At 38.3% G+C, this 22948-nt stretch overlaps 1 protein-coding gene across 1 annotated transcript in view; it reads left to right on the top strand.

Annotated features, from left to right (window-relative positions):
• The first annotated feature begins 609 nt into the window (after window positions 1–609).
• The window catches only part of TDRD5 (tudor domain containing 5), an 84334-nt gene continuing 61995 nt past the window's right edge, over window positions 610–22948 (top strand). The window contains exons 1-5 of the mRNA XM_039255399.1: window positions 610–841; window positions 1969–2376; window positions 4406–4602; window positions 17057–17140; window positions 19453–19509. Coding sequence (XP_039111330.1) covers window positions 610–841; window positions 1969–2376; window positions 4406–4602; window positions 17057–17140; window positions 19453–19509 — 978 coding nt within the window. The remainder of the gene's footprint in view (window positions 842–1968; window positions 2377–4405; window positions 4603–17056; window positions 17141–19452; window positions 19510–22948) is intronic.

The following is a 22948-nucleotide window of genomic DNA, read 5'->3' as shown; positions in this document are numbered from 1 at the left end:
GCACCCCGCGGCGTGAACAGTCCCCGAGGTTGAGGGAAGGGCAGCTTCCCGGTCCGCCGGGGGCGGGGAGGGACGTTGGGGCGGGCAGGGGACCCGTCTCCCGGGCACAGACGGGGTCGTTGACTTGGGTGAGAGGAAGCGGGCAGCCTCCCGGTGGGTCTGGACCGCGCCAGGTATGCGGGTACGAGCGTCCTTACCTTCCCCTAGCGCCGGGGAAGGCGGTATGGCGTTTGCCTCCTTCCCGGGCCTTTTCCCAGCTTCGATGATTGCGTCTGATGCGCAGTGTGCGGTGTAGAGACCCCAGACGATCCCTGAGTAGGGCTTCAGCGAAGTCGGGCCAGGAACGTGGATTAAGCACACATTAGCCAGGGGCAGCGGTTTCTCCAGACGCGTGCAGGTGGATCGACGCAGCTTGAGAGTTAGAATTTGAGTTGTGTGAAACGCCAGCTTTCAGAGGACCGTCACGATTTTGCTTCTGCTTTATCACCTTTAGAACTCTCACGTCGATTGTTTATATTCCACTATTGATCCTTTTAAACTCTCCCTCCATCTAGGGTTTGCCTGCCTTCCTAAGGAGCCATGTTTCTATCTTAAATCCGGTAGGCTGCAATGTCTGAACAAGAGCGTGTGCAGGAATGCCTGAGGAAAGAAATCAGGTCACTTCTCATTTCCACCAAAGATGGTTTGACCCCACAGCAGTTGGAAAAGGAGTACCTTTTGATGGTCGGCAGCCATTTGCCGCTCCGACTCCTTGGGTATCGGTCCACTATGGAGCTGGTGTTGGACATGCCTGATGTTGTCACTGTCTGCCCCTGTGGGGATGGTACTGTAATACTGAAAGGTAAGCTTGGGATTTGAAGGCCTATAAACTAAGTAATAATTAGTAAAGAATTGTTCTAGTAAATAGGTGATGGGGATTAAGGTGTACACCAGGTGATGTATGGAATTGTTGAATCACTATGTTGTACACCTGAAACTAATACAACACTGTATGTTAACTGGGATTAAAAACCTAAAAAAAAAAAAAAAAAAAAGTTATAGCAATTATCCTGCATCCCAGGCAGGGGAATTAAAAAAAAAATTTTTTTTTTAAATGGTTGTTTATTTTTGAAGGAGAGGGAGACAGTATGAGCAGGGGAGGGGCAGAGAAAGGGAGACACAGAATCTGAAGCAGGCTTCATGATCTGAGCTCTCAGCACAAAGCTGGACCCAGGTGTCCCCAGGCAGGGGATTTTAATTTTTTGAGGAGGAAAGTGGTTACCTTTGGGTTTTGTTTTGTTTTGTTTTTTTATAAAGTTTTATTTATTTCTGAGAGACAGAGACAGTCAGCATGAGCAGGGGAGGGCCAGAGAGAGAGGGAGACACAGAATCCGAAACAGGCTCGAACACAGAGCCCAATGTGGGGCTCCAACCCACGGACTGTGAGATCATGATCTGAGCTGAAGTCTAACGCTTAACCGACACCCAGGCGCCCCATACCTTTGAAGTTATGGGCAGAGTTAAAGCTTTAGCAAAATCAAGAAGTATTTCTCCAGAAAAACGTGCATTCACCGGAACTACATTTTGCATGTGATTTCAGATTATTGCACCTTAAATTGGGAGAAGTGTAACAATGGGACTTCTTCACTATGAAATCATGTTTTAAATTTCATGAAGCACACACACACAGAAACATTGCAGGGAAGTTTGTTCATCTTGAGAGTTTCCGATATTTCAGGAGTCAGCAGTAATGATAAATATTGAGCTTGTTCTTTCTGTCTTCATCTTGTGATAGAGGAGCTAACAAGTGGTTATCTAAAGTGAAAAAAAAAAAAAGTAAAAGAAATGGAGGAACCAAGGGTTCATGTTTATCATGCTACCCAGATACAATGCTCCTTGGAGAATTAAAATCGTATAAGCACAGATACAAGGGTAAAGAAAGGAGTTCACTTCCATCTAACTGTGATTTCTTTTTTCACACCTCCTTAGCCATTCCAGATGAATCCACCAAAGGAATAGCAAGTTTAGTTGCAAAACAGAGGAGCAACCATAAGGTTCGAAATTCCATGCCAAAGGGAAGGACCAGTGTTTGCTCTGGGCCGAGCCCCCGTCGGCGAGTTCCCTACCGGGGAAGGGTGCCCCCCATTCTTCCAGCTGTTGTGAAGAGTGAGTTGAAAGACCTCTTGGCGTTATCCCCTGTTCTCCTTTCTGATTTTGAAAAGGCATTTGCCAGGCGATTTGGACGTTCATTCCAGTATGTGCAGTATGGATTCCTCTCTCTGTTTGAAGTACTTAATGCTGCTTCAGATGTCATTTCGGTAGAGCAGACCAGAGCAGGGTCTTTGTTGACGCTAAGGAAGAGCATATCAGAGGAAAAGCAGAAAGCATGGCCAGCAGGTAAGCATGTTAGCATGAGTACTTAGTAACTAGTAATTGTGGGATAGCAGATTTTGGAGGAGTCATGTCAGATAGAGAGGAACATAATGTCTAAGCTCCCAGGGTTTGTCAAAGTTGCATCTTGGATCTACCACTTGCTGGTTGAGTGATCTCACTCCAGTTACTTGAAACATCTGAGCCTAGTTTCCTCATCTCTAGAATAGGAATAATCGTACTTGCTTTTTGGAGTTGTGCTGAGGATAAAGTGAGATGAGGTCTGAAAAGTGCCTGGCATTTAGTAAGGTTATTATAAGTGGTAGCTATTATTATAAAAATACAAGGCCTGCTTTTTCTGGAGCAGTGTGAGTGAACATTAGTCATGTATGTTCCTGTAAGGAAGATAGGGAAAATGAAAAGTTTAAAAATCATACTAGTTAGTAGCATTTGCCATCCGAGTTTTGCTGGCACTGATGTTTGGTATCCTAGTAGGGACTGCAATAATTTTTATAGTGTAACGATAACCATTTTTATAGCATTTTACCTTAGATTCTCCTGGCCACACCATAGAAGAGTAAATGGCCCTATCTTAGGGATAAGGAAGACAAAGCTCGGGAAACTTAAATGCCTTTTGCAAAGTCACATGGCTAGAAAGGTGCTACAGCCAGGGTTAGAAACAGCTCTTAATACTGTTCAGCCAGTGCTTTTCTTACCAAGTCATTGCCCCTTTTGTTTTTATGTTTATACATATACATATACATGTACACACACACACACACACACACTACTATATACATATATAGCAGTATAGTTGACTAGTTGATACACAATGTTATATTAGTTTCAGGTGTGCAGCACAGTGATGTAGACACTTTGTACGTTATGCTGTGCTCCACAGTGTAGCTACCATCTGTCCTACAAGCTATTACAATGCCATGAGCTGCATGCTATACCTTTCATCCCTAAATCACTGTCCCTCTTAAAGTTTCTGAAGACCAATGTGATTGTTTGTATAGTGCCTCACTAGACCCTTGACAATACAGAATCTATACACTGAGCCTATTTTGGGAATCTCTATGCCTATTTCAGTAATTTTTCTTTTCCTCTAAAGTCTGTATTTAGATTAATGTAGGTTAAACCATAAGAATGTCTCCAGTTTAGAAGCCAGTACTTAAACTATGGTAGGAAATGTAATTTGATGAAGGTATCCAAGGGGGTTTACTTGCTCTGGTCAGAGAAGACTGCAGGGGCCAGTGAGTGTTTTGAATATAACCCTCAACCATAAGCAATATCAGTATTCTTGGGGAGACAAGCCCATGTTATTAAAGGTACAAGAGGTTGATGTGTATGAAGCAGCTTGCCAACTTACTGAATGGGGGCAGTGATATCCCTTCTCAGTAATTGGATTGTTCATGTTTCTCATCGGTGGACCCTTCTTTCTATCATCAGGATATCTTGGAAACAATTTTTTTTTTGGGTGGAGGGAGCCTGATCTTATGGTAAAGAAAGGCTGCAGTGAGGTCTAGTGATCATTCGTGTTATACATGAGCATATATCTCGCCAGTGGTATTTTCCTCTCTATAGATCTTGAAGAAAAAAACCTGTACTCTAAAATAATATCCTTTATTCTATAGCTTTTTATCCCCCTTTCCTGCTCCCATACTACTAGGTGATTACCCAGTTTGAGAAGCAAAATTTTAAGCAGATTCCTCAGTTGGAGACTTTTTGGCCTCCTAAAGCAGGTTTTTAGGTTTTTACCTATTGAAACCTTCCTCTGTAATTATATTCAGATGATCTTGAATGGAGTTTTTAGATAGCCCCAACCGTTTCAGTAACACACATATGATCTCTTGGTTTTCTTTTATAGAGGACTAATCTCTTCCATTGTATGTAAATTTTATTTGGCAATATGAAAATGTAAGCTTACTTTCCATAATTGTTATTTCTAAGTTGAGAGCAGGCAGGTTACAGTAGCCTCTATATAGAATCACCAGAAAATGAAGTAGAAATTGTTAGTGACGACTTTTCTCTGCTCTTCTTTTATTTACAAAAGGAGACAGAATGTTTACCCAGACTTTTAGAATGAAACAACACGGGTCCTACCCTACAGTCTCACCAGTTGCAAAGGCTCGCTTTTCGCAACCCTCTTCAAACTTGGAGCCACCGAAGCAAATACTGAACGCGGAGAAGACTTTTAAGTCAAATGTGGTAGAGACTTCAAGGCTGAATCACACTGAAAAATTAAACCAGGTAAGATATAGGAGTTTGCAGGTATAAATAAACCAAAAATGTGTTTTAAATTCAGTGGTTAATACTTAGATGAAAAAGCTTAATTTCAGATTTAACCTGAGCATTCTCTATGGTTGTATTCATTATTGGCTAGTCAGAGGTAGCAGTGAGAAAGAGTACAATTTATTAACTCCCATGGCTTCTGTTACAGGCTTCCCCCACTATTCAAAAGGATGTTCTATGAAAACTTTTGCTAGTTGAAACTGTGTAAAGCAAAGAAGCGATCACCGTTAATTTGTATAGAAAAAATTTTGAGCATTCTTAGACCCCAAAAATAACTTCTCTTAGGCTTTTCTGGTATCTTATGACACCTGTAGCTAATGGATTTTCTACCTTAGGACACATCTTGCTAATGAATGCACAAAATAAATGGGGGTAAAGCACAATTCAGAACTGTGGTGGTTTGATGCCGAGTGTAGTTCTTGGGGAAGGGGCTGGTGAGGCCGTTCTGGCTGCTCCAGAGTGCGCACTGCCCCATGACTACTCACTGCAAAACTATTGCTGGATGCTAGTTTTGCTTTTGGCCCTTATTGGTAAAAGTGAAAATCCTCTTTAGATTTCTTTGAGTTAGCAAAAATGAGAACTAATCCTCGGTCTCTCATAAAAGCGAAAGGGCATAGCATGAACTTTTGAAAACCGAGGGTTACCTATACTTTCTGTAGTTGTCTGTAGTTCCAGCTTCTCCCCAAAGTCCTAGGAGCCTATTTGCAACTTCGTCATGAATATCTTCACCCGAATGGCTGGCCCTGAGCACTACATTCCTGGTACTTTTCTGACTGTGTATGCAGAGGAGTTTTGAACAAAAGCTACTAGAATATAAGCAACAAAGAGCCTGGTTACATTAGCAAGATGACAACTTTAGTAGAGCTTAGAAGAAGCACATGGAAATTAAATGCAAGATATAAAGTGCCTTATATAAAGATATAAAAGTGCCTTACCTCTATAACTTAAAAAAATATTAGCTTTAGTAGCATAACTTACATACAGTGTGCCCATTTAAAGTGTGCAGTTTGGGGGCGCCTGGGTGGCTTAGTCGGTTAAGCGTCCGACTTTCACTTAGGTCATGATCTCGCGGTTCGTGGGTTCGAGCCCCGCGTCGGGCTCTGTGCTGACTGCCAGCTCAGAGCCTGGAGCCTGTTTCAGTCTGTGACTCCCTCTCTCTCTGACCCTCCCCTGTTTACGCTGTCTCTTTCCTAGAAATAAATAAAAAATTTAAAAAAAAAATTTAAAGTGTACAGTTTGAGTTTTGACAAGTATATCTCATTGCGTAACTCTCAAAATCAAGAGACCAAACATTTCCATCATTCTCAAAAATTCCCATTTTGCTGCTTTGTAGTTGATCTTTTACACAAACATAAATACCACTGCTTTCTGTAATTTTGAGTTTTCAAGGATTTCATATAAATGGAATTAAATAACATCTAGCCTTTGTGTCTAGCTTCTTTAACTTACCATGGTACTTTTGAGATTCATCAGTAAGTATCAGTAGTTTGTTACTTTTTCTTGTTACGTATCATTCCACCGTACTGATATATCTCAATTTGTTATCCATTCCCATTAGGTGACATTTGGGTTGTTTCCTGCTTGGGGTATTTTTTATAAATAAAGCCACTATGAACATTTGCATACACTTTGATCATGGGCTTAACTTCTCTTGAGTAAATACCTAGGAGTAGGATTGTTGGGTCATTCAGTAAGTACATGTTTAATTTATAAGGTCTTGTCAAACTCGTTTTCTAGAGCGGCTATATGATTTCACAGTCCTGTAAACTACGTGTGAGAGTTCTAGCTGCATCTTTGCTAACGTTTGGTTTGGCCATTTTAAAAATTTCTAGGCATGGGGCACCTGGGTGGCTCAGTCACTTAAGTGTCTGACTTTGGCTCAGGTCATCATTTCATGATTCATGGATATGAGCCCCATGTCAGGCTCTGTGCTGACAGCTCAGAGCCTGGAGCCTGCTTCAGATTCTGTGTCCCCCTCCCTCACTACCCCTCCTCAACTTGTGTGCTCTCTGTCTCTCAAAAATGAATAAACATTTAAAAAATTTTTTTTAAAAATTAGTGGTAGTAGTATTTCATTATGTTGAAATTTCTCTAATGAATAACATTGGGCATCTTTTCATATGCATATTTCCATTTGTAAAATTTCCTTAAAGTTTCTCTTCACATCCTTTGTTCGTTCTTAAAAATTGACTTTTATATTGAGTTGGAAGAATTATTTATATGTGAATGGGTGCAAGTCCTTTACCAGAGACATGTTTTGCAAATGCTTTCTCCTGATCTATGCTTATCTCATTTCCTTAGTTCTGTCTTTTGTGAAGCAGAAGCCTTTAATTTTGATGAAATCTAATTTATTTGTATTTTTCTTTTGATTCTTGCCTACTTAATCTTTGTTGAATCCAAAGCTACAGAAATGTATGTTTTCTTCCAGAAGTTATACGATTTTAATTCTTAGGTCTATTATTGATTTCAAGTTATTTCTTATATAAGGTACCAGTATGGATCAGAATGTTTTACAATGGGTAGCTAATTCCTCTAGCACTATTTTTTGAAAAACACTCTTTTCCTTGCTGAACTACCTTATTACTTTGGCACCTCTGTCAAATCTATTGACCACTTGTATGTTTAGGTCTGTTTTTAGGACTGTCCATTTTGGTCCATTGCTCTACATGTCCTTTTACCAATGCCATACTCTCTTTATTATTATAGCTTTATAATATCTTTATTTTTAATTTTTTAATGTTAATTTTTGAGAGACAGAGAGCAAGTGGGGGAGGAGGAGAGACAGGGAGAGAGAGAGAGAGAGAGAGAGAGAGACAATTGGAAGCAGGTTCCAGGCTCTGAGTTGTTAGCATAGAGCCCAACGCGGGGCTCAAACTGGTGATTTGCGAAATCATGACCTGAGCTGAAGTCGGATATGCACCCAGTGACTGAGCCACCCAGGCACCCTATAGTATCTTGAAATTATGTAGTTAAGTCCTGTGGCTTTGTACTTTTTCAAGTTGCTTTGGCTAATCTAGGTTCTTTGCATTTTTATATGAATTTAATTTGATATAAATCAGCTCGTCAGTTTCTACCAAAAATAAATATGCCTCTTGTGATTTTGATTAGAATTACACTGGATCTAGAGGTAAGTTTGGGGATAATTGACATCTTAATTGTATTGAATCTGCTGATCCATGAGTATAATATATTTCTCCATTTAAGTCTTTAAATTTTTAGTACTCCTTTATAGTTTTAAGTACTCAAGGCCTGCATGTATTTTGCTTAACTTTACCCTCTCCATTTTTCATACTTTAGATATTATAAAGAGTATTTTCAACTTATTTTCTAGTTAATTGTTAGTACATAGAAAATCAATCAAATTTTTTTGTATATTGACTTTGCATCTTGTGACCTTGAATCAAGGTACATTCTGTAGTTCACATCATTCTGGTAGCTATTTTGTAGACTTGGGATTTTCTGCATTGACCATCATACCATCTGGGAGTAGACCATTTAACTTCCTTTTTTTTTTTCCTTACATAGCCTGGGCTCTCTAGTATAATGATGCATAGAAGTGGTGAGCATGGAAATTCTTGTCTTGTTCCTGACTATAGGGGAGAAAACATTCAGTCTTTCATCATTAACTATGGTGTTAAATCTAACATTTTTATAAATGCTGCATACCAGCTTGAGGAAATTCCCTTCTGTTCCTAGATTCTGAGAATTTTTCCATGAATGTATGTTGAAATAGTCTTCATCCACTGAGAGGATTATAGGATATGCTATCATGATTTATTATATAAAAAAATATTCCTTTTCTCATTTCTGGCACAGAGCTTCTAAAATTCTTGGAATTTTTGAAGTGATGAGAGCTGTAAAGTATATTTTGTTGCTAATGAAGTGGCTTTGGAAAGCACCTAAGGCTGGGGGCTGGTTACCAGTTGGAGTAAAGGGTGTGATTTGAGGGTCTGAACTTTAAAGTCCTACCTCAATCTCCTGAGAGAGGAAGGGGGCTAGAGATGGATTCATTCGCTAGAGGTCAGTGATTCCATCAGTTGTGCTGTTATAGTAAAACCACCATAAAAACCCAAAATACTGGATTTGGAGAGATTTTAGCCTAGTGAACGGTAGAGTTTTGGGGGAGAGTGGCATACCTGGAGAAGGTATGGAGCTCTGTGCCTCTCCCCATTTACCTGGCTGTGTGCATCTTCTCCATCTCACTGTTTCTGAGTTATATTAAAAAAATTTTTTTAACTGATTTTTAAAAAAATCAAAGATGCAGTTGATATATTAGCTTCAGATGTACATGATGCTTTGATATGTGTATAATCTTACATGATCACAGTAAGTCTAAACATCCATCAGCATACATAATTAGAAATTTTTTTGTGATGTTTTAAGATTTACTCTTAGCAATTTTCTGTAGTAACTATTATATATAATATATATTACTATGTATAATGTATGTTATATGATATAGTCTGTTATATTTATTAATACATACAGTATTAAATATAGTTACCATGTTGTACATTACATGCTATATAGGACTTAATTATTTTATAACTGGAATTTTATACCTTTAGACCCTCTCCACCTATTTTACCCACTCCAAGACTCCTGCTTCTGGCTATCATCCATCTGTTCTCTATATCTATGAGCTCAAGTTTTATTTTTTATTTTTTTTTGGTTTTCGGTTTTTAGATTCTGTGTATATGTGCGATCATACAGTTGTCTTTCTCTGGCTTATTTTCCTTAGTGTAATGCCCTCAAGGTCCATTCATATTGTCACAAATGATAGGATTTCTTTGCTTTTTTATGGCTTAGTAATAATCCAGTGTGTGTGTGTGTGTGTGTGTACACGTGTATGTATATCATACCATCTTTGTCCATTCATCCACTGATGAATGCTTAGGTTGTTTCTGTGTCTCGGCTGTTGTAAATAATGCTGCAAGGAGGGATTCAGATATTTTTTTGAGTTAGTGTTTTCATTTCCTTGGGATAAATGCCCAGAGGTGGAGTTGCTGGATCATGTGGTAGTATAGTTTTCAATTTACATTCCCACCAACATGCCCCAGCGTTCCTTTTTCTCTGTATCCTCACCAGCACTTATTATTTCCTGTCCTTTTGATAATAGCCATTCTAACAGGTATAAGGTGATACTTCATTGTAGTTTTGCTTTGCATTTTTATGATGATTAGTGATGTGGAGCACCTTTTCATATACTTGTTTGTCGTCTGTATGTCTTCCTTGAAAAAATGTCTATTCAGATCCTCTGCCCATTTTAAAATTTGATTGATTGTTTTGTTTTTTCTAATGTTTGAAGTTATTTCCATTTTCCAAATTTATTGTACTGATTAAAAATTCCAGAAAAAATACTAAAGAATGATAGCATGTTTTTTGGAGACTAGAATTGGGTGGGAAGACTCTGCCTTTAGCTGTCAGAGCCAGGGAATAACAAATGCAAACAGAGTCTTTGCTCCTGGCATGGTTCCAGGGAGAGGAGTGAGAGAGATGCATATACACTTCTTCTATATCTCTTTTCCTTTGAGTTTCATTCTCTGTTTGCAGCTCCAAAAATTCCTCATAGATGCAGCCTAATAATGACATTTCACTTCTGGGTAAAGTTTTTGTTCCAAAGAGTTGGCTCTAAATCCTGAACTATGTATTTTAATTTGCTAGCGGGCTATACTCATTTCTTCAAAATTTTAGATCAGTTTGGTATGTGTTCCTGCTCAAAACTCCACATGTATTTATGAGCATAGGAAAGGAACAGATCTATAACAAATTTAAATTATGAATTTACTTCTTTTTGATCATCTGTATTTCATGTTTTCCACAGTGAACACCTATTATTTTGTAATAAGAAGAACATGTTAAAAAGAAGAAAAATAAATTTCTCCTTAGTAAAATGAGAATTAGTGTTTTTTCATCTTTCACCTTCAAGAGGAATAGTCAGGCATGGTCACTAGTATCCTACCCTTTGTCCATTGTAATGCTTTGTTTCACACAGGAAATGGTTAGAACAGTTTAAAACCTGTTTTGCAAGATATGAATGACCTTTTTACCACATTCTGTTAAATTTCCTTTGTATTGACTGAGGGGAAGTTTGGATGGAGAATAAAAACGTGAGTGGGTGAGAATGGAGTGGCTGTATTTCCTAGTGAATGAAGACTCTTGTAGTCCCAGATCTCAGCCAACCATAGTGTTACCGTTTCTGTGAATAGGTCATTGCTTGTAAAACTGGTCGAGGAACAGGAATCTGACATTTCTAGGTTCTCTAGCCATCAGAGCACCCCATCCTGCCCTGCCCTATCCCGCCCTATCCCGCCCTAACCCACCCCACTCCACCCCCCCATCTTACACATTAGAAAACTTCACTGTAACATTCAGCATGAGGTTTAAAGTAGGTAAACCTGGAATTATAAAAAGATCTGGTTTAAATGAATTAAAAATCAGGGCTGGATGTTAGTTTGCACCTAACTTGTAATTTGCAACCAAACTATTTGATAGTTTCTTTGTGAATTAGGTGGTGTGCTTGCTATTGCATATAAGCAAGGACACTTTATCTCCCTTGATGACCTGGCTCAGCCATCCTGTATGAGGATCCTCAATAAGCCCCTGGATGTGTTAAACAGTTCCTGTCGGCAGGAGCCGTCCAGGCGTTCACGGGTGCAGTTCTCTGGAAGTTGTGTTCTCCGGCCAACTCAAAGTAGCTGTTCCCTATCTGTTTTCTTGTGAGTTTGGATGACATTTTTAGTATGGCAAGTCACATTCCACACTGCCTGGCATTTAGTCAGATGAAGTACCTAGCAAACAAATGTTTAAGCAGTTGAAAGCTTTGCTTCCGTTTGTGTGTTGGTGCCAGTTTTGTGATCTTTATCAGAAATATATTTGTGTTTTACCATATAGCCTAAGCGCTGCAGTATATTCCTCTATGGTGTCACTTCTGTTCCTTTCTTTCTTTCTTTTTTTTTTTTTAATGTTTTATTTATTGCTAGGGGAGAGAGAGAGAGAGAGAGACAGCGTGAGCAGGGGAGGGTCAGAGAGAGAGGGAGACACAGACTGAAACAGGCTCCAGGCTCTGAGCTGGCAGTCAGCACAGAGCCCAACGCAGGGCTCGAACCCACAAACCGCGAGATCATGACCTAAGCGAAAGTCGGACGCTTAACCGACTAAGCCATCCAGGCGCCCCGCTTCTGTTCCTTTCTTCTTTTAACTTCATACATCTTTCCAAAGTGCTTCCACCCTCCTGTTTATAAATATCACCCAGGTGTCTGTTTTAAAATTTTTCTTATTACAAAAGTAATATAGATGGACTGTAGAAGATTTGAAATACAAGAAGGCACAGAAGAAAATAAAAATCACCTGTACTTTTATTATCCAGAAAAGCTGATTTTTTTCTGTTTTTTAAATTTAAATTCCAGTTAGTTAACAAAGTGTATAATATAAACACATACAATGCCTGGTGCTCATCACAAGTGCCTCCCTATTGAACCCCCTCCAACCCCATAATCATCATCTTGTTCACTGTAGTTTAGAGTTTGTTTCTTGATTTGCCTCTTTTTCCCCCTTTTGCTTGTTTGTTTTGTTTCTTCAAGACACACATGAGCGAAATCAGATGGTATTTTTCTTTCCCTGACTTATTTCAAAAAGGACACATACACTCTGATATTTATAGTAGCATTATCTACAATAGCCAAATTATGGAAACAGCCCATGTCCATTGACTGAGGAATGGATAAGGAAGATGTGGTATATACATACAATGGAATATGACTCAACCAGAAAAAAGAATGAAATTTTGCCATTTGCAATGATGTGCATAGAGCTATTGAGTATTATGCTAAGTGACTTTTTCTTTTTTTAAATAGAATCATTCTGGTCCAGGTTTGTGACCTGCTTTTTTAAGTCATAACTGTGAATTATGAACTTCCCACACTATTAGATATTGTAATGCAGCATAATTAATTTTTTTTTTAATGTTTATTTTTGAGGGAGAGAGAGGGAGACAGAGATAGCAGTGGAGGAACAGAGAAAGAGGGAGACACAATTCAAAGCAGGCTCCGGGCTCCAAGCTGTCAGCACAGAACCCAACTTGGGGCTCAAACTGAGGAACCATGAGATCATGACTTAAGCCAAAGGCAGAGCTTTAGCCAACTAAGCCACCCAGGTGCCTACCAACATAATTTTAAATGGGAATAGGATGCACCATAATTTATTTAATTTTTAACCTTTGTTAGGCATTAAGGCTCTTTCTAGCGTTTGCTATTAAAAATAACCTTGTGGGGGCACCTGGTAGGTTCAGTTGGTAGAGCGTGTGACTCTTAATCTGAGGGTCATGAGTTTAAGCCCCACACTGGGTGTGGAGCCTAGTTAAAAAATAAAAATAACCTTGTGATGAAAATCTTGTTCAAATTTGCATATATCTCCGCTACTCCACAGGGTAAATTTCTAGAGCAACAGTTAACTGCATCAAAAGCAGCGTGTGTTTTTATGTAGTTAAGTTGTCCTCCTACAGGTTTCAGGTGACACTGCGATAAGGGGTGTGAGGAATGTGCTGCTTTCCTTGTACCTTTGATGAGACTCAGTATAAATGATCTCTCCCTTGCCACCAACCCAGTCTGTTAGATCTCCCGACTCTTTCCTAATGCCTTCTGGCGTATGATCCCTTCATAACACTCTGTGAGTCTTTTCATGATATTTTTCATAATTGCTCTTGTATTTATGATGGTTTCATGTCTGTCTCCCCACACCAGCCTTTAAGTTCCGGGAGGGCCGTGACCATATCTAGTTTATTGACCCCTGTATATCCAGGGCTTTTTAGTACAGTGGGCAGCGCCTAGGATGTGTTCAGTGCTTTTGTGTTGAATGAGTAAGTGGGCATTATTATAAAATTAGTTTTCCAGTCTGATAGGCAGGTAACTATATCTGACTAATTTCTGTTTGTGAGTGTGATGCTTTTATTGCTTAATAATATTTATCAATTGCTTATTCATGTCTTTATCCTTTTTTTCTGAGGAGCCCATCTTTTTGATTCAAAGCTCTTCTCTGCCTCTTCTTTGCTCTTAGAGGCTCCTCTCTGAATATGGTGTTTTTTTCCCATCACTTTCCATCTATTTTTTATGCCCTGATAATATAATGTTTTATTCACTTGATTTATTATTCATTGTTTTTGTTTGGTATTTAGGCATCTGAGACTGGAGCATTATTGAAATCAGAGTTCCTTCTTGATTACTTTCCTCATGTCAGTCACTGATTACCTTTGTTTCTTACTCTCCCCCACCATTTTTATTTCTATCCTGTTACTCTCCAATTATAGATAACCCCGAGATTAACTGGGCTTTAAAAGATCTCTTCTACTCCATTCAGTTTAAAGTCAGCTTAATTTAGTGATCTAGCTTGAGGCAAAAAACCCCAAACAAACCAACCCATCTTTTTTACTTTTTTAAAAGGTTTTTTTTAATGTTTATTTTTGAGAGAGAGAGAGACAGAGACAGAGCATTAGTGGATGAGGGCCAGAGAGAGAGGGAGATACAGAATCCGAAGCAGGCTCCAGGCTCAGACCTGTCAGAACAGAGCCCAATGCGGGACTTGAACTCACGAACTCTGAGATCATGATCAGAGTTGAAGTTGGACACTTAACCAACCGAGCCACCCAGGTGTCCCTGTTTTTTGTTTTTTGTTTTTTTCCTTCTTGAGAAGCATTCTGTTCCTAGCTAAGAGCCCATCATTTTGAGATTGTAAGCCCAGACTTGGCGACTGTTTTCTCTCAAGGGCCACATGGTAAATATTTGAGGCTTGAATTCCAAATGGTCTCTGTTGTAAACACTGGACTCTGCCCTGGTGGTGTGAAAAGCAGTCACGTGGATGATGTGTAAATGAGTGAGTGTGGCCATGTGCCATTAAAACTTTACTTAAGAATACTAGAATTTGAACTTCATATAATTTTCATGTGTCACAAAATATTATTTTCTCCCCCAGCTATTTAAAAATGTTGAGACTGTTCCTAGCTTGTGATTTGCCTGTCACAAGCCACGGTTCAGAGGGAAAAATGACATTTGTAATCCTCATCCTGTCATTTACCTCCCAGTTTCTAGGCTTTTGGAATTGATTGAAAACTAGCAAAAACCTACCTCTGTATTCCCAAGACCTTTTTCCTCCTAAAACTTAGGGTCTTTGAGGCTATTCCCTGGCCTCTTATTATTCACCCCTCAACGGTTCCCTCCTCGACACGGTGTTCTTTCCTAGTTTCCAGGGTTTGCGTTCCACCTTTGTCATGCCCTCTCTTTCTAGTCTAGTCTTTCTGACTCGCTTAGCACCCCGGTGAAGACTCCTGCCCTGAGAGTTTTCGCGGCTTCCCAGTTAGTTGTCCATCCTCCCAGTATCATTTTCTGCTGCTGCCAGGTGGTGCTTCTGATGATGTCTCTCCCCTGCTGAAAATCTCCAACATAAGGGTCTGTTGACATAACCAGGTAAACCCCTTAGTGTGGCGCCTGAGGTACTCTGTAGTCTTTCCTCCTCTTTTTTTCTTTTTTTTGCTGTTCTCTTCCACTCCTTCCTTATTCCCTTCAGGCAAATTATTATTTTTTCTTTTTATCTGTGTTCATGAAGTTCGTTATACCTTTATTGCCTTCTCTACCGCCCTTCTCTGCGATGTTCTCCCCGGCCCTTCACAAAGGAAGCCTTCCCTCTGTTTATAACTTAATGTGATAATGTGTCCTTGTGCAGCTCTGCACCTCTCTAGTGATGCTCAGACTCAGCCGTAGCTTATAGTGGTTTGTCCATTTATCTCATGTCCCTACTTAATTTTAAGTGGCTTGAGAAGAATAGCACTGAGGTGACTTTTTTTTTTCTGTCCCCTGAAACACCTAGCACAGTGATAATACAAGAAGTTGCTGTATTTTAAAAAAAATTTTAAGTGTTTTATTTATTTCTGAGAGAGAGAGAGAGAGGCAGCGTGAGCAGGGGAGGGTCAGAGAGAGAGGGAGACACAGAATCCGAAGCAGGCTTCAGGCTCTTTGCTGGCTGTCAGCACAGAGCCTGATACGGGGCTCGAACCCACAAACTGTGAGATCATGACCTGAGCCAAAGTCGGACGCTTAGCCGACTAAGCCACCCAGGCGCCCCAAGAAGTTGCTGTATTGAATCTTCAAATGAAGGGAGTGTGTTGGGGTGTGAAGAATCCAGTACCTTTAGATACTTTCACTGTTCACTGGCAGAGCTTTAGGGGCTTGTCTCATGGCTGATTCAGAAGGTGTATAAAAAAGGCCCAAGGGGCCAAGGCTTTTTGTGAAAGCTAGTGATAGAATCATAGGAATTTCATCCTCTCGCCCCATCCCCTCTTTCTGTCAACCTTATGAAATACTGAAGTTCACTTTTCAGATGAGGAAATAGAGACCTAAAAGGTTACACAGTGTGTAACTAATGCCAGGCCAAGTGTCAGTAAGAAGAAAGATTTAAAAATGCAAAGTTTAGAAAGAAAAAGTATTAATAATGAGTGTGTCTATGTGATAGGATTTTCGGTAATTTGTTAGTTTTTCTAACAAATTTCTTTGTGTCTTTTCCAACAAATATTTTTTCCACTCATTGTCTTTAAACATGAGTCCCTGACCTTTCACTCCACTTTAGACCTCGCTGTGGTGGCTGCTCCCTGGCCCGGGCTGTGGGCGCCTGCCCGTGCCTCCAGCTTGCGTTCCTCAGTCTTCCTGTACTTCATCTTCTACCCCACCGGGGCCTCTCTGTGCCATTGGCTTCTCTCAGCTACAGTCCTGAGACCCCTGTTGTCTTAACTTAGGCCTCTCCTGTTTTCTTTAGAATCTCGCCTTTATTTTTCTACTATCTCAGCTGCCTGAACTTTCTCCCCCTTCCCTCTAACTCTTAGGAACGGGCCTTGCTCCCAACTCACAGAGAATACTGAAGTCATCAGGTAGTGTAACTCCACCTTCTGACCCCTCATTCTGTATCCTGTATCTCCTGGTTCTTTCTGCCTTTGTTTCTACTACAGCGGAAGAACTTTTCCTTCCTGCTCCGGCTCACATTCTTTCCTGCCTCCCAGGGACCTTCCACCATCCAATTTCTTCCTTGCATTTGACGTTCACTAAGCATATATTTAGTAAATACTGAATTTTTATAAATGAAGAAAATTAGTAACAAGAATCCTTTCTGGGTATGCGTAGGAGATTGAAAAATTGAATACTCTAGAATCTAATTGCTAATGAGAATGTTAAAAATTCAGAGTGTTTAGTTTTATAGATTCAGAGTGTTTAGTTTTATATGGTATGAAATGTTACAGTGCCTCTTAAGAACAATATTTTACTCATTTGATTGAATCACATTTCCTGTGGTAGTTGTTTCCTTTTACATATTGTTCATATTTATCTTTGATCTTTTTGGATTATAACCTGAACTTTTTTTCCTTTCTTCATAGTTGGAGAACACATTCAAATCCGTTATTGCACAAATTGGACCTGGAGGGACTATCAATCCAGAACTAAAACATAAGATAAAATTTGTAAGTATTTTCTGTTTCTGGGAAATGAATAGGAATGATTGATTGTGCATTTATTTATATAATTTCATTTTAAAAATTTTTAATGTTTGTTTTTGAAAGAGAGAGTGTGAACGGGGAGGGGCAGAGAGAGAGGGAGACACAGAATCCACAGCAGGCTCCATGCTCTGAGCTGTCAGCACAGAGACAGACATGGGACTCACACTCACAAAGCGAGACCATGACCTGAGCCTAAAAGTTGGCACTTAACCAACTGAGCCACCCAGGTGCCCCGATTGTATATCTAGATCTCATTTATGGTTAAATTTAATTTGCCTGCAAGTATTTATTAGTTTTACACTTACACCTGATCTTTTCAAATATACTGCAAATGGAATGGCTGTTCTTTTAAGATCAGAAAAAAAATTACTCCTAAAAATTTTTAATATTTTAAAAATTATTTAGAGAATTGAAGTTCCAGAAATGCTTTCTTCCTTTTGTTCTTCCCCTTACTCCAGTAAATTATTGTTAGCAAACAGTTCGAGATATTCCCAGTATCAGTTTTATATATATGTGTGTCAAGTATTCTAAATGTTACATGGCATTTTACTCTGTCAATGTGTACTTAGTGTCTTTCATTTATTAGACATGCAGTTAATTAACTTGGCTTATTGTAGCCTTGGCTATTAAAAAATGCTACAGTTAATGTCCTCAGACATGTATCTAGAAGTAGACTTGTCAAAGGTATTGAATGATTTAGTTTAGATCATTAATACTTAATTGCCGCCTAAAAGGTTTGAATCCATTTATACTCCAAGTGACTGTGAAATGTTACTATCCAGTTGTGTTGTTGTAATTCATACCTCTTGATTTTTTACATTGAGCATCTTTTCATATGCTTAGTAGCCATTTATATTTCTTAAGTGAATTGCTTGTTCATGTCTTTGGCTTAATTTGCTCTTTTTCGTTATTAACTTGTGAAAGCTCTGTGGCTGTAATGTATCAAACTAAAGACTATGTACACTTGAAATTTGGGCAGGAGCTATTCTTATTTGAACGATCAGAGTGCCATTACAACTCTTACTGCTTTTTAAGTCATTCCATTTCACATATCATGATTTTACTGGGAGAAGTACAAAAACCATACATAGTGCGTTTAAACCCTGGTTTTTTTGTTTGGTCATTTGACCATGTGTCCAATGATTATTTAAGGATGTTGAATATTTTTTATGGTAACAAAAAATAGAAAAATTAAGCATTCACTGGTAAAGGCTTGGTTAAATTAACTACCCAAGTTAGACGACATCATGCGGCTCATAAAAATGTTTATGTATATCTCAATTAATTTACATGGAAGTATTTCCTCGACATAGTGTTGGACTTTAAAAACAGGTTTTATAGAATGGCATGTTTAGTGTTGTCCTTTCCTTTAAAATCATGTGTAATGTGTGTGTATGTAAAGGTTTCTGAAAGGATGATCTCCGAAAACCAGCAGCAGATATCTCTGGGTCACAGCATCTTGGAGTCATTTTTATATTTTTCTGAAGGTTGATTTAGACTTTTTAATTAAATATGTAATATTTGGAAAAATCTGGGAAAAGAAATCTTTTTATACTTCATTGGGATAGAGTAAGTCTGCTTTTAGGAATTTTTCATAAAAATTGGACAAGTGGGAAAGATGCAAATATAAGAATGATTATTAAGATTTGTGATGATAAAACAAACAGGACATAGCCGTAAAGAGAGGATCTAGTAAGTAAATTGAAATATATTGAATATATATTATATATATTAGAAAATACTATAACCAGTAAATATGTTGATCTCTGTTTACTGACATGGAAAGATGCTGATGGTATGATAATAAAACCTTGTTATGGAAATAATGACCTTATTTTTATATTAAATGTAGATTTTTTATGTGCATATGGGCAACAATGACTATAGATAGTTTTTTCTTAACTGTATTTTTCCAAGTTTTCTATAGTGTCCATTTTTTCCTTCTATTTGAAATGCTTGAAATTATGCTATAGGGTATTTATTTTATGTGAGCTAAAGCTAAATATGTTTGCTAGAGAATTTTGGGGATTTCTGGAGAGCTGTGGCATTGCAGTATTGTGCAAGGATGACTTCTCGTCTCCGGTAACATTGACAGTCACTGCCTTCGCTTGGTTAGAACCTTTTATAAAACTGGAAACTGATCTAAAACATTGTGACTTTTAATTCATTCACTCCATAATTATTTTACCTTTGTTACTATTTATACTGTTTTATTTAATATTTTGTCAGCAGCATCCTAATGGTGTCTATTTGTATTGTATTTTATTTTCTGTTAGGTTGTATCCAAATTTCCAGAGGGTTTGCTTATTTCTAAACTGCTTAGAGAGTTTGAGGTGAGTATTTTTCATCAATCCTAGTTCTTTTTTTTTTTAAGATGGCTTATGCTTCTTGTGATGGATAGAAATTTTGTTGCCACTCCTGGGATCCTCCAAGTCTGTGCTCTAGGACTTAAATATTTTGTTTTACATTTTGGTATCCTTTTCTTTACTAAAATAGTTATGAATATGGTCCTTTTGTAAGTACTTCATTATATGTAGGAAGGATATCTTTACCACTTAAAATTATAATATTACTAGGAAAATAATTTATTTTAAAGGTCTGACAAGACCAAAAGTTAGTGAGGATGTGGAAAAAACGAATATGACCCCCACTGCTTGTGGGACAGAGCCCCTTTGGAGAGCATTTTGTCAGCATCAAGTAAAGTTGAAGTTTTGCACCCCCAGGGCTCCAGCCTTTCCACTTCCGATGGACACGCTAGAGAAACTGCTGCATGTGTGCACAGGCATAGTAGGTAAGACGTGCACAAGGCAGCAGAGTAAAAGCTGGAAACAGATTAAATGACTGTCAGTAGGAAGATGGAGAAATAAATTGAAGTGGACATTGATGCACTGGAATAATCCACAGTAGATAAAATGAACTAGGTTTGTTGTGCATTGCAGATCATTTTTGGAGCCATCTGTTGAGTGAAAAAAATCAAGTTGCAGAGTGATAATTCAGATATTACCTTAAATGCAATTTTTAAAAATGCTAAGACTTGTGTACGTTTGCTCTGTGCCAGGCTGCATTCTGACTGCCTTTCATAGCATAATTCATTTGACTTTCACAACAGGCTGAGGCACAGGGAAGTAACTCTCCTAAGGGTCAGGTAGCCAGTAACAGGTAGATCAGGATTTGAACCTCTGGCATCCTGGCTTCAGGATCCTAAACCTTAACTACTGTGCCGTGAATACTGTCATATGTTTGTAGATACAAACACAGATATTATAATACACTATAGCATAGTAATTAGGATACATTAACCTTTAGGTGCTAGTTAAAAAATTTTTTTAATGTTTATTTTTGAGAGGCCAAGAGAGGCAGAGCATGATTGGGGGAGGGCCAGAGAGAGAGGGAGATACAGAATCTGAAGCAGGCTCCAGGCTCTGAGCTGTCAGCACAGAGCCTGACACGGGACTTGACCTCACAGACCACGAGATCATGACCTGAGGTAAAGTCAGAGGCTTCACCGGACTGAGCCATCCAGGCGCCCCCATGCTAGTTTGTAAGTGATATGTAAAATCAGGATAACATTATTTACTTAGAGAGTTTTATGTTTAAGTTTTAATGACTTAAAATTTAAATACTTAGAACATGCCTGCCATTGCTCAATAAATATTAACTCTTAGGAAAAAAAGAAAGATTGTGAAGATACACATCATGCCTTGGATAGTTATGGAGAAAACTTAAGTTCACACTGTTTAAAAAAAATGAATCTTTTAGAGTCACACAGTTTATTTCAAATGAACTTAAACCAGGGGGTCTTGATGTTTTTTGATTAACCAGAAAATTAACTTATCTAATAATGAACTTCCAGAATAAAGTGTGTAATAGAATATGACTTATCACAAAACTTATGGATAAAATCAATCTCCTATGCCAGATCCATAACTCAAAGTGAATAGTTTTATGCTACAAATGTAGCTTGTAAAGTTCAGGGTATGAAGGTTACAAGTCAGCAATCTTGGAGAAATTAAACCTTTTAATGTTACAGCAGAGCTCTTTGCTCTTCTTAGTAAACAGAGTTAGGCAGAAATTCAACTGCAGGATTAGAAGTATATACTAAGTATAGATTTAATTTAACTTTTGTTCTAACTTGTAGAAACACTTGCTTAACTTTTATTTATCCAACGTGATATAAAAGCTACTTTTATGTTTTGCCCTCTTGAAATACCTGGTGAGTAGTGTGTCATTTGTTCAAGATCCCTTGTTTAATTGCTTATTGAAGGGACCATAATGCAGTGGGAGCATAGTTCTTGGCTTTTCCTGAGGCTCCACATAAAGCAAGAAAACAAGATAGCAAAACCAGAACTCCACTGATGATACTTAACAACAAAATTGGGTAATATATTTTCCAAGAACATGATACCAGTCTCTGTGTCAGGAGAAAACAGGGAAGCAGAGGAGCCAAAGTCTGATGGATCTAGGAAGAAAAAAGTATGAAATAACCATCAGATATTCACTTACTAGTACAGCATGCCATTTTGAAAACAGCAGCTGAGACTTGATAATATTTTGATATATCTAATAGCAGAGGTTGCAAAGCACATATATCTAAAAGCAGAGAGTGTTTCATGGTAAAGCTTGAATTAGGCTGGAACATTATAGCTCCCTGTGAATTCTTGAAATGGACAGGCCAGAGTGCCTTTCCAGATCAACCCAGAAATGAGGGAGAAATTGAGCAGGATGGGACTATAGAAAAAGAATGGTCCAGATGTAAGTAGGATTAAGGGAAAAGAGCCAGGACACTTCAAAAACAACCTACTATATATATATATTTCTGTTAATTTTTAAATTTGAATGTAGTTGACAATGTTGCATTAGTTTCAGGTGTACCGCATAGCAACTTGATAAGTTTAAATATAATTTTGTGTTTACTCAAAGTGTAGCTGCTGTCTGACATCATAGTACACTACTAGAATATCACTGATTGTATTTCTTGTGCTGTGCCTTTATCCCCGTGATTTATTCATTCCATAACTGGAAGCCTATATCTCCCACTTCCCTTTACCTTTTTGTCCTCTCCTCCCCATCCCTTGCCTTCTGGAAGCCATCAGTTTGTTCTCTGTGTTTACAAGTCTGATTCTGCTTTTTTGTTTGTTCATTTTTTTTAGATTCACATGAGTGAAATTATATGGTATTTGTTTCGAACTATGGTTTATTTCACTTAACATAATATCCTCTAGATCCATCCATGTTGTTGCAAGTGGCAAGATCCCATCCTTTGTTATGGTTGTATAATAGTCCTCTCTGTGTATATATGTGTGTGTGTGTACCACATCTTCCTTATCCATTCATCTACTGTTGGACTCTTAGTTCCTTCCATATCTTGGATATTGTAAATAATGCTGCAATAAATATAGGGGTGCATAAATTAGTGTTTTCATTTTCTTTGGATAAATTACCCAATAGTGGGATTATTGAATCATCTGGTATTTCTATTTTTAATTTTTTGAGGAACATCTACAATGGTTGTAGTACAGTGCTATGTTTTTCAACAGTATATGAAAATAGTAGAAAAAAGAACTCTGTGTAGCAGAAAAGCCCTCTAGAGTGATGTTCTACAGATTAGGGGAATGAATTTCACATAAAATACTGAACAGAAAAGGATCAGGGTCAAACCTCTTTATTGTGTTAAGAAAAAGAATAAGGAGAAGAAGAGTATATTTATAGGTAGTGCAAGCATGTCAGAAACACATGCCCCTAGTACAGATAAAAACGGAATCTTCTTTTTCA

This window comes from Hyaena hyaena, unplaced genomic scaffold (assembly GCF_003009895.1).
Source record: "Hyaena hyaena isolate Hyena2069 unplaced genomic scaffold, ASM300989v1 scaffold_525, whole genome shotgun sequence".
In the NCBI taxonomy this organism is placed as follows: domain Eukaryota; kingdom Metazoa; phylum Chordata; class Mammalia; order Carnivora; family Hyaenidae; genus Hyaena; species Hyaena hyaena.
This window is presented reverse-complemented; position numbering and strand designations above follow the sequence as displayed.